Source organism: Priapulus caudatus, unplaced genomic scaffold (assembly GCF_000485595.1).
Source record: "Priapulus caudatus unplaced genomic scaffold, Priapulus_caudatus-5.0.1 Scaffold477, whole genome shotgun sequence".
NCBI classification, from domain to species: Eukaryota; Metazoa; Priapulida; class Priapulimorpha; order Priapulimorphida; family Priapulidae; genus Priapulus; species Priapulus caudatus.
In genome coordinates, this window is record NW_014577538.1 from 88,768 (window position 1) to 105,163 (window position 16,396).

A 16,396-nucleotide genomic window follows, 5' to 3' on the forward strand; every position below is an offset into this window, starting at 1 on the left:
TATGTTTGTGTTTGTGTTCGGAAAATAAAAAAAAAAAAAAAAAAACCCGCCTCCCTCATCACTTTCTTTAGATGACAAGGATGATAAACTAACATTTTTTTTATGGGGCCTTACAGAGAAATGAAATGAGGTGCTTGTCACTATTATGCAGCCAGAAAACCTGGTATATGCACGTGCCACGAAAAGGCAAGCAATATCCTCTTTCCATGTTTACTCACATAAAACCGCAAATCAAAAACATCGCAATAATATAAAAACTCGCACACACCAGAGCTAATTGTGGGTTCTTTGCACGACAGTGACGACACTGATCCATGCTACGAACAAAACTATATCTGGTGCTTCAACCTTTTAAACGGCCTAAATGCCAAGATGAAAATAAAATAAAACCCTAACCCTAATCCTCCTATACTATTCGTACATAATTTGCAAACTATAAATATAGCGAGAAAATCAAATTTAACTTTCTCTCTAGGACACAAATGTATTTACACTATGTATATAGCTGCTCAGCATTTACCAAAAAAAGTAAAACTTCATACTTCTTTTCATAAACTAATAAAAATAACTCTCCATAGCTAAACACTACACAGAGACTATTTTTTTACAATGATCCTATATTCTGAATATGAACAACATAGGTCCTTTCTACCAGTAAAATATCACAAATGATGTCACTATATAGTCCTCTATTGAATGAAACCATCTAAATTCAATGGCATGAATTAAAAATGATGAAAATACACTACGTGCACACATCCCACTTTACAGTCATATAAATGATATATACAACTATATGGCAGTAATTTTTCTCGACATATGTATACTTTAGATAGTGAAGAACTGCACATTGCACTCATATACATTTATTTACACTCGTTTAAAGCATAAACATACAGATCAACTTTGTCATGCAACCAGGATTTTCCAACTGGCTTAAATGTTCAGTTTTGAATGCAATAACACCTTAACTACAATAAAGACGACAATACACTTATTGTGCATTATTTGCACTACATCCGTATTTTAAAATGTTAATTACATTGTCGTTAAATTATTTCACATAATGGAAACGATATTAAGTATTCATTTATATATTTTTTTTATAGTTTTCATTTTATATAAAGTTTTCAGTTGCAACACAACATCGCAGCTGGTCGGAAAGGAGAGCTTCATCACTTTCAATCGTAAAACCATTATTTTACATATGATAATAACAAGTTAGCAGGTAAATTGCAAGGCACTACACACGACTATAGCACAACGTTACTACACTGCATACTACCCACTACAATAAAAGTATCTCTACTGGCGTTCTCTGTATGCCTTCTTATATTCATCAACATGATTGCATAGCTGGACAAGCTTAGATCAAGTCCTAAATACGTGTGAAATATAACTCGGTATGTAAAAAACACATACTCACCCTCTATACATGCGGTAGCCTTTTACAGGAACCATTAGCATAGTGTCTGTGTTTCACACCATATCACAAGTGACTTGAAAGGGTCTACACCCTCTGAGATACTAACTCCTCAATGTCGAGTATTAGAAGCAAATCTCCAAGTTAGGTAAAGACATCATCTGTCGAATCTCCATGCTTGTCTCCTGCTGCCATCTTTCATACATTCACCTGTGGATAGGAGCACATTCTTTTATGATTTCTTAATGATCCATATATATATATATATATACACATATCCACAAATTTGCAGACATAGCTACATAGCGAGCATACACACATGCCATGTCAGGTCAACATACCCAGACAGTAACCAATATGTACCAATAAGTATTATCAGGTATTACCCAGATGGATAGCTGTGATACCGTGGTCAAGGCCAGTTTAAAACACGAAATTGCTAACCGTGGTCATGGTATACATTCACCTTGTAAGTTGAAGGTTGAAACCACAAGCCGCTCCAAGTGTGCGACCAGGCTAGGTATGGCAGCTGCCACTCCATGCTCTCCCATCTGCTGTGTGCATGCTACAGTGTCGACCGTGTCTTTATATCAAAATTGTGAGAAGACACACGGATCAGCCCAATGTTTCAAGATCTTAGTCTGAGTTTCGTCTGATCATTAATGAACCACAGGATGAACCAATTTTAAATGCTCAACGATGCCCAACAATAAATGAACCCTGTTTCCCGTATCGAATTACATGCTTACCAGTCATCTTGTAACTCTTCTAAATATGCGACAACTTAGATTACGTACCATAGCCAGCGTCCGCATCTGTGTTGCCGTTTTCGTTGTGCACATGCAGAGGTGGGTACACGGGTGCCGTACAACTACTCGGCGTGTTTGGTACACTGCCTGTCTTCATTAGCACACACGATTCTATCATGGCGTCCATCATGGCCGCCTAGAACATAAAGAATATCCAATTAACATAATGCATGTATAGCACGTATGCAATGTAATAAATAGCTGCTCTCCTGACCTCCTAGCCAATGGGTATTTATAGTTATGATGTATGAAAATAAATCAAACGACAATGTAACCACAGTTTTTTAGCTTCTTTAGCTAATTTGCCTTCAGTTAAATGGGTATTTGTTTGTATTAAGCACAAATTTCTACTGTGCAATATCAACTATTTTGACCATGGACATGTCCACTGCAGTGTTACTCTTAAACTTCCTGTTCGAGGTAAGGGATGAATTTTTCCCTCTATGACCCTACATTCTAAAATGAGTGACAACATGCGGGTGTTTTTATTCGAGAGACATCGCAAGAGAAAGAAACTCTGCCTGAACCGAGATATTCACTTAAATGGACTTAAATCGTAAGCTGTCCATATTTACCTGCTTGGAGAACACCTGGAGTAAATTTGTCACCATAGACCTGTCTTCACAACACATGAACTGCAGAAAGAGGCACGGCATGCGCCCCTCCTGTCCCTGACACGGTGGCTGCATGTACTCCCACGACAACTTCTCAAACGGTACAGACAGTGTCAGCTCCTGAAGCAACACATAAAAAAATTCCCACACGCATGTACTTGCACACAAGCTACAGTGAAACCTGTTTCAGAGGTCACCTCTATAAATGGACATGCATTTATATCAAGGGAGTCTATGGCGTTTTCCTTTTAGAGGCTGTTATATGGTGTAAACAACTCAGTAGAATGCACTCCTCTCTCTTTACTGACCTCACCTTACACCACATATGCCTTCACGGCTCTAAAACGCTTCACAGAAGTACCACTGTGGTGTGTACACATGTGCAGTAATGTTACGACAAAAGTTACAAGACCACAGCCTATTTAATAAGTACACACCTTTACAAAACTTGCCAAACCCCCAAAATTCACAACAGCAGAGTGTATGGAAGAAAGCCAATCGGCCTGTTTGGGGTACGACTACACGATATTACGCCGGTCCAAGTGTACTAGAGGTGGGGGTAAGGTACTGGGTCAATACAATGAAAATTTTTGTGAGCTTAAAGACACTTGAAAATTGCAGTAAATTCTTACATGCTTTTCCCTGTCAATGATGTTCACGCACTCCGAATTGATGGCTACAAACACCTCCACATCCGGGTTCTGTGTCCAGGTCCCGAGTATGCCTGCCGGTCTTTCAATTTGACCTTTGAAAAAGGCCGACCTGAAAAACCCAATTCCTTCAGTGAGACTCTGATAGCCGATGGTGCGACTAGCTGCTTGTTAGAGTAGCAAATTAAAATAGCCGCTCTCGCACGAAGAATGTTTTGCCAACTACAAAAACATGAAGGCTTATTCGACTGGTATTTTTAATGGAATTTTATGGAGCATTAGTGGCAATTTTAGCCTTCCCCATCGTGAAATGAAATTTTAGCTAGTCAAAAGTAAGACCAACTTCTTGTTTTTAACTAAGCATCCCCCATATACTCCACATAGTTGTTTTAAACAGTACGTCTCCCTCACATCTACATGATCATTCCTTAGATACTGACTGAAGAGCAGGCATCCCTACTAATGTAGTGTGCACAAACACAGCTAACAGGAACTTTTCAACACATACATACATACAGTGCACTGTGCATCTCTCTCTACGCATAGGTTCCTAGGGGCTCTTACCCATAGAATGGCATATTCCAGACATGAGTGAGATACTTGGTGTACAGTGCATCCTGAGGATCCTTTGTTGACATTCGCATGTGCTGATGTGATATTCTCGTCTCTGCTTTAGTTTTCAACCAACTTGACTTGCACATGTACTCAGGCAGATAGCTGCGTACCTTATTTCTTCGCGCATTGAATAGAGGACAACAAGTATGTTAATTGCAGGCACTTATGATGACGAATACTGTAACCACCAAAATAATCGCATTTCGTAAACAAAGGGGCATGTAGTGTTACCCTTGTAGCTAGTTCAAAGTTAAAAGTTATTCGCACTTTCCGGACCACGGAAATTATTACATGCATCGATTCGCGGGATGTGCCACACGTGTACTCATGCACTACTGCTCACTTGTAGAACGCTGGTTTGTGCTGGTTGTGGTCGTATTGCCCATGCTCTATGACGGCTTGCAGCCCAGCAAGCTTCTCACAATCAGCGGACGAGCACGGACATCTACTCTCCACGACGTTAAACTTGGCTTCCTCGTAGAGAAGTCGTAAAGATTCAGCATCGGTCGCCTAGCAGAAAGGACATTATGCGCAGGAATGTGAATGTGAATTACAGTCGCACCTGTGTTAGTGGTCTGCAACGTAGAATGAAGACCTGTCTATAAAGGTCATTGGTTTGATTGCAGCGGAGTTTATTACTGGAAAATGGCAAATTTTCTGCTAACTGTTAGCAGGGATGGACCTGTGGGAAGTCTGAACGGGAGGGTTCCCTGAATGTGGAGCGGAGGGGTGAAAAGTGGGTATGTCCACCGATTTCGGCGCACATGTACATGTACTAGCTCACCTCTCGCATTTCTCTCGCCTTAGAGAAAAACACATTTCTTCGGAACATGAGAACGGGCTCATCTGAAAAAGGTTAGATCTATGCCATTGTTGTGGATTATTGAATAAATGTGACCGGTATTTCAATTTTCAACGGTACACAAAATATACAAATATGCAGATGGTGATATCACACAGCTATGCCAATGCCCAACAGTTATCTCAATTTACGTTTCCATTCTATGCATATTCCAACATCGTTAAATGGTAGTACAAATAATGCTGACAATGTTCGTAATGCTAATAATGATGTTGAAATGTATAACAACACTGTCAGCATAACAACATACATAAACTAGACAAATAGACACTGCAGAAAGCATCCAAGAAACAAATGAAAGTGTCAATGACACTATAGCTCGCCTTGGGTGTGATAGAAGAGGGAGATGATGTTTAAAATTTGGTAAGTGTTTCATTTATGACGGACCGAAATGTGATCAAATATCCTTATTCCCTGTTTTATACTAACAGAAATTTCACTGCTTTGTTTCAGGGTTAGTTTTGATGCTAAAATAAATGTTTCAGATCTGAAAGTCTGAAATCTGGGCGAGAGATGGCGCTACTCCTAAATGATCGCCATTTTGGTTTTTGATTATCATGCAAATAAAAGCAATAAAATATTCCAGTCAAATTACTGTAATGAAGAATCTAAAACACAATATTACACGTAGGTATGATTAGATAGGTAGGTAGGTAGGTAAATTTAACAAAATCGAGTGAATCTAAATGGCCATTTTCATTTTTGCCTAAAAGTGGGCGTGGCTCGAAAGTAGGTCAACTGGCGCGCTCCAAAATAGGACGTTCACATATCTCCCATAGGAGTAACAACTGTATGCAATTTGAAACATATGGGTCAAACGGTTCTCAAGTTATCGTTGACCGTAGCCAATTAATGTTGACGGACGGACGGACAGACGACGGACAATTAACGGCCCATGGCAATAGCTCATCTTGACGATTTCAAGGTGAGCTAAAAACCAACAACAAAACTGAGAAGGAAGTGATGCTACTCTCACTTACCTTGGATGATTTCTTCAGCCGTGGCTGAAGTATACTTCTGCACTAGGTCTGGCCACTGCTGCACAACTCTGAATGGAATATGATGTGGTCTCAATTGAATCTCTACAAAGAAAAGATTAAGATCATTAAACCGAGGTGACGAAATCACGGGTAAAGCACGACATGCCACCTTTTCAATAAAAAATTCAAAACGAATACTAACTCTCTATAGTTGCATGTGACAAGTTAAACTATGCAGATTCATTTCCCAGCCACGTTCCCTACACATCTTACTTTTACGTCTAGTTTTCCGTTCCTCCGCTCGTCAAATGTAACGATTCCCAACACCACCGATATCTACGCTTTTGGATCGGAAAAGCTCAACGGATGGAACGCGTTGCTTACCGAGCAGAGGTGACGTGACCCACAGTGCAAACAGGTCTCGGGCTATCGACGTCAGCTCCAATAGTTCAACGACAAGCTCGTGGAGGTCCTGCGCGGTGGCCATCTTGCCTCCATCCACTGAAAACTCGACGCCGGACTTGTCCGCGAGAAACACGCAAATTTCGATACCTGCAGCAAAAAAATGCATTCCACATATCAGCCATGGTTGTCACATGGCACGCATGTAATGGCGATAAATAAATCTTGATTCAAAAATCGTTATTATTCCTTCCATCCCCCCCATCTTATTATTGGTGATATCTCACATATCGTGGTAGCGACACGCAAAATATGAAACACCAAATTTCAAATCGTCAACTCCGTAAAACCACAAACTAGTAGAAACCATGGGCCTGTTGCCAGTAACATAATAAACAAAACAGTTACGACTATCATAAGTATAAAATGTTATAACTAAGGCACATTACTTCACTTCGGAGACATCATAGACTAATGACGTCATAACTACGTCGATGCTTTTTGTCACACATTTCGATGCACATCGGCACAACTACAGTGACGGCCAAAATACACGCACATCTATCAACACACTGCGACGACGCGATTGCAGTGACGACTTACTCTTGGTGAGATTCCTACTGTACGCACTGCCACCGGGTGATGGAATCACGAGATGTGGCCCAGACACTGTAGACAGACGCGATAGACGTACAGAGATGCGCAGAGAAGCAGCAGCAGCAGAGAGAGAAAGAGAAAGAGAGCAGAAAGACAGTTGTTAGTCGCTGTGCATATGAACTACATACATAATCTAGTGGCAACACCAGTGAATCACATTTCATTTCTAAGAGTAACCAGATGGCCAAAGCAGAGAGATGTGGCATGATATAGAACAAGAATGTATAACGTAGCAGTTCTAGGTCAGGGTCCTTTCGCTAACATGCCGAATCCACAGACATACTTTTGCTTTGAAAATAGAACAAGGAAAGAACAGTATAACCTGTCCATTCGAATTTTTTCGAAGTTTTGCATTTTGTTTCACACTGTGATATGTACACGTTATTTTTGTCTAAAATTATATATATATACTTTATATGTAACCATTTCACTATAACAATTAACATTTATATAATAATTTATTGTCTTCAATTTTTATCATTTGAACCTTCAAAATATAACAACAGATGCACACAAAACATATATGCTTTATGACACAATATACTTATCGAGAAAAACCCTGACATGAAATGGTTTGAATGTGTAGACCTAATCTGCATGGTAGTAAATAGTAATAGTGAATGTGCTGTGTGCACTGAATGATCGAATCTAAACCAGAGAACCTATCGGTACCTTCTCCGCTTCCCCTTCCTTCCGCTGCTCTGTACTGGACGGGGATGACTAGAGTGTTTTTAGTGTTCGGAAGAATGTAGGTATCCATCGGGATCACGTTGTCCATGGCTTCCTCATCCATCTTCACCAACTGTGTTCAACAAAGAGAAAAGACATGATTAGAGATGACGGTTGATTGGATCAATTTTCGCACCTGTTGGGACGGCATAAAAAACGACATCTTATTCTGAAATTAGCTAGATCTAATAGAAATTATATGTATTATGTGCCAGGGCTGGGGGAAACATTCAAACTGATGAAGTCAGACCATGTTCTCAACCTATGACTCAATGAATACCCATGCCGTTTCTCTTAAAATTTCTCTCAAGTACGCAAAAGAGTATACATGTGCATCCATATTCTAAGTTCTCACCTTCTTATACCAAATATGCTAATGACAGAGAATGGACGAACACACATGCCACCACAACAGTATTCATCTTTCTGTCTCATATATATTACGATTCGCAACTGTAGCCGTACAAAGAAAACACATAGTGATGATGATAGCAAATCCAGACCACAGAACTGCAGCAGCTGGACATACGAACGACTACAAACGTTTTAATGAAGTCTTCCGGATAATTGCGACTTCATTTCACTTTCCTGTGATCAAGTGAAATAGCACACGGAGGAGAAGAGAACATGCAGACCTATTGTAAGAACCAGCCTGCAATTCCTGGACCGTGACTATACAAATAAACATGCTTGACTATCATACCTGGTAAGGGTAGTCTATTTTAGCATGCGACATGTTTACAGTGTCTTGTAGAAACCTCGCACACGCGCTTACACATGCATTCAAAACAATCGCTCTTCTTAGATATCGCAAATATGGCCGACACACACACACGACTCTAGTCAATCGTTGTCGTCCTTCGAATGGTTCAAAGTTTCAGCGAAATGCACAGATAAAACACTGTCGTAATTCCGACTCGAACATTTGACGCGCTATTCACGCAGGCGCACAGACTGCATGATCAGATAATCTTCTAGAAGATCGCTTAGAACTGCAAATGGCGAGAGAGATAAAGCACATCTTTCGGTTGTACTTGGCTGCAACTTTTTAGTTTCGGGGGCTCGCGTTGCAGCCTATATATATGCGGAGTTGAGAGAGCACGCAAACTAGCGCGAGTGTCGAGAGTTCAAAGTCTACACGTCATTCTGGGTCTATCTGGCTTGTAATCTTGTAGTGTGCCACTCAATGTTTAGTTACACACGGCGAGGCACCAACTACGCCCAACCCACGCTCACCCCACGCTCACGGCTAGGTGACTTAATATTTACTATTTAGGCGGTTGACGCATTCCGTGAAAACGAGATTAACTCACGTCGATCATATTCGAATTCGAGCCCTGCAGAGCATATTACGTTTTTTTTGTACATGACATGCTAGACGTTCTCGCAGGGAAAAACAGTTGGCCTACACAAATGCCCCCCCCCCACACCCACCCTTGCTATATGTAATAACGTTTACGTCACGCCGCCTTTGTAATATGACAGAGTTTCTGTGATAATAACTGGTCACAGTTTGAAGCTATTTACATTCAATAACCATTACATCTAGGAGGTTAGTTATGCAGATAAGGTCTATGTCTCCCTGACCTCTGTTTGACCTGGCTCGTTTAGCTATTTCTGACTAATATATATATATATAGGGTTAGGGTTAGTCAGAAATAGCTAAACGAGCCAGGTCAAACAGAGGTCAGGGAAACATAGACCCTACGAGCGTTAGTTATATCAAGAGTACATAATAGAGATTATTTGTATTATTTCTATTATGTAGGCCTACTAACTCTTGGTTATATGTACCCTGAGCTTCCTAACTAAAACGACTTTCCAGGTCATAAGTATGAGTGCAATGGCAGCCGCAGGTTATTACATATCACATATACCCAGGCTACGTTCACATATACTAGCCGAATTCGTTTCCTTGATTTAATGGGGCTGCCAGCCGACGTAAAATCAGATACGATCGAACCGTAAGTAAACCGCAGGCGGGTGTAATGTTTCGTTGATATATAAAAATATATGATGCTTGGCTTACACTACAAAAAAGTCAGAAATCTAGACCACATGGCACTCGTAGCAGAAATGTATCACACCCAGCACTGCCAGTCTGCCACTATCAAATTGGAAGCTATCAAATAAAGAGGTTTATTTGAAAAGCTTATTGGCACATCTGTTTTTACCCTACTCGCCTTCTACATGTTTGCATGAAACCCTGGCAGACGAATCACATAAACAAACACAGACGTACGTGCTCGATTCAATTTTTAACTCGGCGTTGCCAATTCGAACGGTTTTGACGCAAAAATTTCACATAGATCGTAACACGGTAGGGAAAAATAGTATCTTCATTCACAAAGAACAATCAGCAGACCCCGTACATCTGTAATTATAAACCAGGATCAAGATTGATCAATATTAATATCAATCATCTGCTACCACAAAGACATGATAAGGAGCCCATAGCCGACAAGAAGCCAAGACTAAGCTAACTAACCCAGGAAGCTGGCATTTTAATTAACCGTTCAATTAATATTTGCAATTAATATTACTTATCCTAATAACAGCAACTTCCAAACTTTTTTGCACATAGAGTCAGTACCATTTAGACTCATGATTTTTTTTAGTAATAAACTGAATGGATAAATCGAAATATAGAAATATGCAGGTTTGTCGGTGAAGAGGTTGCAAGATCATGTTTAGATATCTTTTACCAATCTACTGTCATTAAATAAATAAATAAACAAATAAATCAATTAATCACAATGTATATAATGAATATCATGTGCATCACGGCAAATCCACCACAAGCTCGGTTTTTCGGTTAGCGTTCTCGTAACAACTAATAATAAAAGGTGCACACTACCCACGTACCATGTTATGATTGCGAAACACACACCAGGTCACTTGCACGCAGCAGTGCCGGTATTTATTGCTGCCGATGCCAGCAGGTGCCACCCTACTTCACATACAGCTTCATTAGAACAGCTCCGGATCAATAACAACATAGCAACAGCACCACAACACTCAGTTGCATTCATACAGCCAGCAAAATGTTTTCCTCATAAAGTGACGTTGTCATGTGCATTTCGCACGTTATGACTGCATATTAATAAGCATCAGTATCATGAAAAAGCACCAATAACATTCATTAATAGATTTTAATTATTATCATCAAGCAATTATTCCTTCAATAGCTTTCAAAACCTACGCAACTAAAAAGTATCTATGTCGTTATCATTTGCTCTGGCAGAAGAAGGAATTCGCTCAATTCACTAGTTGACCAACCCATGAAACCTGAGACATAGTCCACATGACACTCTCAACCATTAACAAGTGCCGCAGAGTGACAGCGCTCATCTCACGTCTACTGCGGTGAATCTGTGGTGGAGTGGTGGGATTCTAGTAAACCCTGTTAGTCCCAAATGTGTTCACATACGCGCCGAAACAGTGGAAGGCACAAGGATGGTATCAGAAACCTTCTCGAAGGAATGTTCGTTGGGATCGTTATGAAAGTTGCCATGAGATGGCGCGTACGTTTAAGTGTCTTAAGATAAAAGATGGAAGCTCCCATCGTACGTAGTAGCAACAACTATTTGCAAGACGGAATAGGTAAGCACTCATCCATTTACCTACGCAAGCCTACAGGCTGAAATAGAGAGCTGCCACCTGTAACTAATTAACGCAGGCAAAAACTACACAGTACTATCCCCATCACATGCACTGGCAGTGGCATAAGTTACATGTAACACACTGACAGTACAGAATGCCATAGAAATTATACGATTTAAGGAGCATAAACCTTCTTCAACCAAATTTAGCTTTTGAAATTTCACTGTGACATTGTAGCCTCATACGTCCAGGCATGTATAGATTCTACTAGCAAACCCGGCAGTAAAATTCTTTCTAACAGTAAAAAAATCCATGTTTAACCCTCCTCTTGAGGGTCAAAAGATTATCCGACACTTACTCTTCGCATGTCAGCGGAAAGTACATTTCATGGTCCTTTCAATAAAGCCATAAAAATGGTAGGTCACCGCTAAAACAAAAAAGTTTGTCAATCGCTCCGTCAGACCATGTCCTCAGAAAATGTCTAAAATCTGCCCTGTGCCCCATTGACCTTTGACCTGTGACCTCCAATTTCGGCACAGTGATTCGAGCCTAGGTCGAGCCGTTTAGATTTGTGCCCAACTGTTGACGTACGCACGGACGCACGGACGGACGCACGGACGCACGCTCATGCGATTCTACAAGCTGCATCTGATTATGTCAGATGAGCTAAAAATATGCAAAAGAAATAACTGGCAGACAGTAGCATACGTTTGAAATTGAATGATAGCAATGCATGCAAGTACTAGTAAACGTGCATGTAGCTAATACCTACATCACTGGAGGTAATCCGACATAAAACGAATGCTCAAAGGCACACACACACGTACGTTCTGCAGCATTTACTTTTGTTCGAGAAAGCACACCACACCTTCTTTTCACTCTTCAGCAACACCTGTTGAAATTCATAACACGAAAAACTTGATGTACTTCATGCACCACTATGTGCTAGCACACAAAGAAGACGGATGCTTGTCTAGCAGACTTAATCGACAGCGCCAGCGGCAACCGTACGCGGGCTATAGTTCCTAGAGCTAGGGTGCGTAGGAAACTTACCGTACAGTTACAGTTTTCTTTCGCCACAGTATGACCAAGCACAGTATATCATCAGCTCTGAGACCAAAAGAAACATCAACAAGACACGATGTCGTTGCTCTATCGAAACACCATGTTTTGGGGGACATGGAAGTTTTCTTTCCTAGTGGATGAAGTGAAAATGCACTAGGGTCCGCTATAATTTATCCGGCCAGTCATGTAATCCGAAACACACTCGGCATTCTGTTTGGCCTCAGTCATGGATGAATAAGTGGACGAGCATGTTTTCCTCTGAACCGGTCACGCGTAACTAGAACATGCGTAATAACCAGGATTTTGCTGCAGCTGGCCTCTTGCCAGACCTTCAGCTCGCTGCTGGTGCAAGCTCGCTGCTGCTGCTGCAGGACCTCATCCAAATATTACTAGACAGTGTGCAACTTGCAAGCACGTGATATCTGTCGACTGCACATGCTAGCTACCAGCAGACTGGGAATAAATAGCGGGGGTGGCCGGATAGATAGATATAAATAACTATATATAAGACAAAGGGGAAGACAGGAAAATAGAGACAAACACAAAAACTAGTTATTTCTTGAGTGACTAGTCACTAGGGATAACTCAGGAGAACCCCATTAAAAAACCTCCGCGATTTATTCTACGTTAATGGTGACGGGATGCCAGAAAAGGATACAGCAAGGTCTGTGCAGCATCCCCGCGGGGCGTGGTTATCAACGCATCATCTCACTTGTCATCAGCCAGCTAGGTTACCGGCTCTTCGGCATGGAAGCAGAGAGCACCAAACACCCTGTGCTTCCACCCAGGTTGACAGCCATGGCTTCACACACCAGGCTAACGAATAGTTCTCTCGTTCCTTTTTGGCTGCATTCATAATTACATTGGGGGATCGGCGCTAGCCTGACAGCCAATTGCTACGAAACACGTGTGACTATGCAGCTGACTCTAGACAGCGACAGGATAACCTTGGTGATCCAGTTCTGACCAGTTTACGACGACCCTGTTTTCGGTTGCAAAACAAGAGTAAAAAAAAACCACGCAAACCTCGATAGTCAAACTGTGACACTGGGTTACATCTCCTCATGTTGCCAGAGCTCACATCTGTGAACTCATTCCACTATGAATCATCTGAACACATGCAGAGACCTGATTTACTCCCTGATATACTCCCTGAAATACTCCCTGATTTACTGTCGGACTCCCTGATTTGACATATGCAGGAGTCCGTGTGACTCCATGAAAATTCTGCCATACTAACTAGTTCGTTCCAGAGAATGGTCTCGCGGAATTACCGTATTTTTCAGCTAATGTCCAAAGAAAAGTTGGCAGACATGCACCCGCATGAATCTTAAAAATAAGCACATGCGTTATTGTTAATATCTTTAATTTTGAACCTCAGACTGCGGACTCCCTCTTTTTGAGGATAGGGAGTCTGTTGGACTCCCGTGTTCAAAAGTTAATTTCTACCCCTGCATTTGTTTCAACCGACTACAGCACTTGAGGCAAAACTCAGTGATCAACCCTCTCAGTATTGAGACACCTTCACAATTAAGCTAATACAAAGGGAGATGTTTAATAATTCATTGCACTGAGAGGCAAATTAAGATGTGTATAGGCAAGTGCAGTACATCTAGCACAATAGCCTGAGCAATACTTTGCAGCGTAATAAAGGCTATATACTAGTACTGGAGCTATAATCACGATAGATCACACCAGAACAGGCGCACTCGGGCCGCTTTAATGGCATAGTGATAGCTAATCAATACCACTATATATACTACCAAGAGCCCATTAACCCCAGAGCGTACAACGCTAAAATAGGAAAACCATGGTGTCATTTCAGCAAAATTAATAAAGTTTACCTACCTTATTTTGATACTTCTCTATCGGAATATTATGCAGGAGTCATAGCTAGCCAATATAAGATCAACCGCTTGTCTCTACGATGTTCCTATGCCGAGATATAAACTTAAAGCGATAAAAATCGAGTACTTCTAGGTAATCCTAGCGCCATATCACCTAGTAACACGCCTCTCCCGCGTTTAGTGACTGCATAGCTATATACAACACATGTTCAAAACATATGTGTTGTATATAGCTATGCAGTCACTAAACGCGGGAGAGGCGTGTTACTAGGTGATATGGCGCTAGGATTACCTAGAAGTATTCGATTTTTATTGCTTTATATCTCGGCATAGGAACATCGTAGAGACAAGCGGTTGATCTTATATTGGCTAGCTATGACTCCTGCATAATATTCCGGTAGAGAAGTATCAAAATAAGGTAGGTAAACTTTATTAATTTTGCTGAAACGACACCATGGTTTTTCTATTTCAGCGTTGTACGCTCTGGGGTTAATGGACACGTGACATTAGCTCTAGTAACTATAGCCCGCGTACGGTTGCCGCTGGTACGCGGGCTATAGTTACTAGAGCTAACGTGACATTAGATACAATAATGTAACCCAACAAGAGTAGGTTTGGGTTACATTATTGTATAGATCTATCTAATGTGACATGAGATCCGAGTGTATCATCTTTTAAAATGGCTTGCGAGTCTCACATCTTTTGTAAGATTGTACACATTGGCATGTGTACGAGTAGTTCTGTGTGTTATAGAGGAGTATTTGAGTTGCGGGAAGCAATTAAACATGTGGTGGCTAATACTACGCATAGCACAGCACTGTCACTGGTTCCCAAGGTAACCTGCTAAACGTAAACTAGATTGTCATTTACAGAACTGCATATAATAACAATAACACAGAACAGAGTAAACAGAGTTACAGTGTATATCTTGTCTACGAGAGATTCGATGTTATCATGATTAGGTGTCGGTAATCACTTGGAATACAAATTCCACTCCAGTCCCAATGTCACTGGCAAAGACATTGACAACAAACAGAAACTAGACAGAGTGCACTCACGGAGAGTGCATACCTCCGCCTGCGACATACGCCGTACGCCATACGACTCACGAACAAACGAATAACGGACGATATACGCCAGCGTACTGACATATACACGCTGGCTTGATGGCTTGCTGCTGCTCGCTCGCTCGTAGCAGCCGCTCGTTGCTGCTGCTCGCTCACATGTACACGCTCGCTGGCTCGCTGCGCTGGCTGGCTGGCTCGCTGACTCGACGCGCTAATATCGATCGCGCGAACACACGAACGCACGAGAGCGATCACATAACCTCCTCCAACTCCGTTGGGCGGAAGTAACAACAAGTTACACAGTAGCCTAACTGAGTAGAACTTTCGTAGACTTTCCTATTAAGTAAGACTTTTGTAGACGTAGTCGTAGGGTAACTTAGTGCAACAAGGTAGGCCCTATTAACACACAAAAATACAGAAAGCAGTAAAATCTATATTTACCTACCTACTCTCGTGCTTTTAATCAGATTACACCTCCAACTTTGGCATTACAACATTGTCAGTTGTTCCGTGGCCCGTGGGTCCGTGGTATGTTTTTCAGTAATAGAATATCAGGAATATGCGAAAGTCGAAATACAGGTTAGCTTCCAAGTGCCACCTATCGGTAAGTAAAATCGCCAGTTTTTTGCTATAGGTGGCGCTGGATGATTGCCTTGGTTCCTTGGTTAGGCCTTGGTCGTGGTCGTGCTCTGGTATGTTGCAAGTAGATGGAAGTTTTTAATAACATTAAATTTACATTAAAACATGGTTACTGGCGGTCAACAATATTAGTTTAGGTTAATTCGTAAATTTGTGATATTAGTTATTACATCTTTGTGAACTCGAGCTCTCGTCGACGTCTGTAGACTGTAGTCTGTGGCCGGTAAACATTGTCATTGACATTGATTCAAAACATCACATTTAACAGATGATCATGATCTAGCTCTAGTACTATAGCCCGCGTACAGTTGCCGCAGGCCTGTGGCAACTGTACGCTGGCTATAGTACTACTACTAGAGCTAATCATGATCATGCAACACTGACAACCACAGCCACAGGCACGGGCACAGGCACTTGGTGCGTTTCAATAAAAT

The 16,396-nt window shown here is 41.3% G+C and overlaps 2 protein-coding genes across 9 annotated transcripts in view; one reads left to right on the forward strand and one right to left on the reverse strand.

The window, feature by feature from the left end:
- Nucleotides 1-116: 116 nt before the first annotated feature.
- On the reverse strand, nucleotides 117-15,907 carry LOC106810839 (FERM domain-containing protein 8-like). Of its 7 annotated transcripts, XM_014814300.1 has the most exons (14): nucleotides 15,406-15,411; nucleotides 14,954-14,955; nucleotides 7,685-7,814; nucleotides 6,959-7,024; nucleotides 6,338-6,505; nucleotides 5,954-6,055; nucleotides 4,896-4,957; nucleotides 4,455-4,621; nucleotides 4,061-4,228; nucleotides 3,479-3,608; nucleotides 2,808-2,966; nucleotides 2,221-2,368; nucleotides 1,890-2,006; nucleotides 117-1,633 (listed from the first exon to the last, which is right to left on the reverse strand). In XM_014814300.1, the coding sequence occupies exons 3-14, from the start codon at nucleotides 7,803-7,805 to the stop codon at nucleotides 1,581-1,583; spliced, it is 1,461 nt and encodes a 486-aa protein (XP_014669786.1). In that variant the 5' UTR covers nucleotides 7,806-7,814; nucleotides 14,954-14,955; nucleotides 15,406-15,411; the 3' UTR covers nucleotides 117-1,580. The 7 variants fall into 7 exon arrangements, with proteins under 7 accessions (XP_014669786.1, XP_014669788.1, XP_014669783.1 ...); XM_014814302.1 differs by lacking the exons at nucleotides 14,954-14,955; nucleotides 15,406-15,411 and adding an exon at nucleotides 15,769-15,907 and having other exon boundaries at nucleotides 1,890-1,988; XM_014814297.1 differs by lacking the exons at nucleotides 14,954-14,955; nucleotides 15,406-15,411 and adding an exon at nucleotides 15,769-15,907.
- A 19-nt stretch (nucleotides 15,908-15,926) lies between these two features.
- Nucleotides 15,927-16,396, forward strand: part of LOC106810840 (tetratricopeptide repeat protein 9C-like) — a 17,435-nt gene continuing 16,965 nt past the window's right edge. The window contains exon 1 of one of the 2 annotated variants that reach the window (XM_014814304.1): nucleotides 15,927-16,015. The gene's annotated coding sequence lies outside the window, so the exon portion shown is untranslated. Of the gene's footprint in view, nucleotides 16,020-16,396 lie in introns of both variants that reach the window. The other variant, XM_014814305.1, reaches the window with a different exon arrangement.

Excerpts from the sequence above, each read along its gene's own strand:
- LOC106810839 (XM_014814297.1), bottom strand. The coding sequence starts at position 7,805 with ATGGATGAGGAAGCCATGGACAACGTGATCCCGATGGATACCTACATT. Across the intron at positions 4,622-4,895 it reads AGGCGAGAGAAATGCGAGAG|GCGACCGATGCTGAATCTTT; the intron begins GTGAGCTAGTAC and ends CCTTTCTGCTAG. Across the intron at positions 2,967-3,478 it reads TCATTGACAGGGAAAAGCAT|GAGCTGACACTGTCTGTACC; the intron begins GTAAGAATTTAC and ends GTGTTGCTTCAG.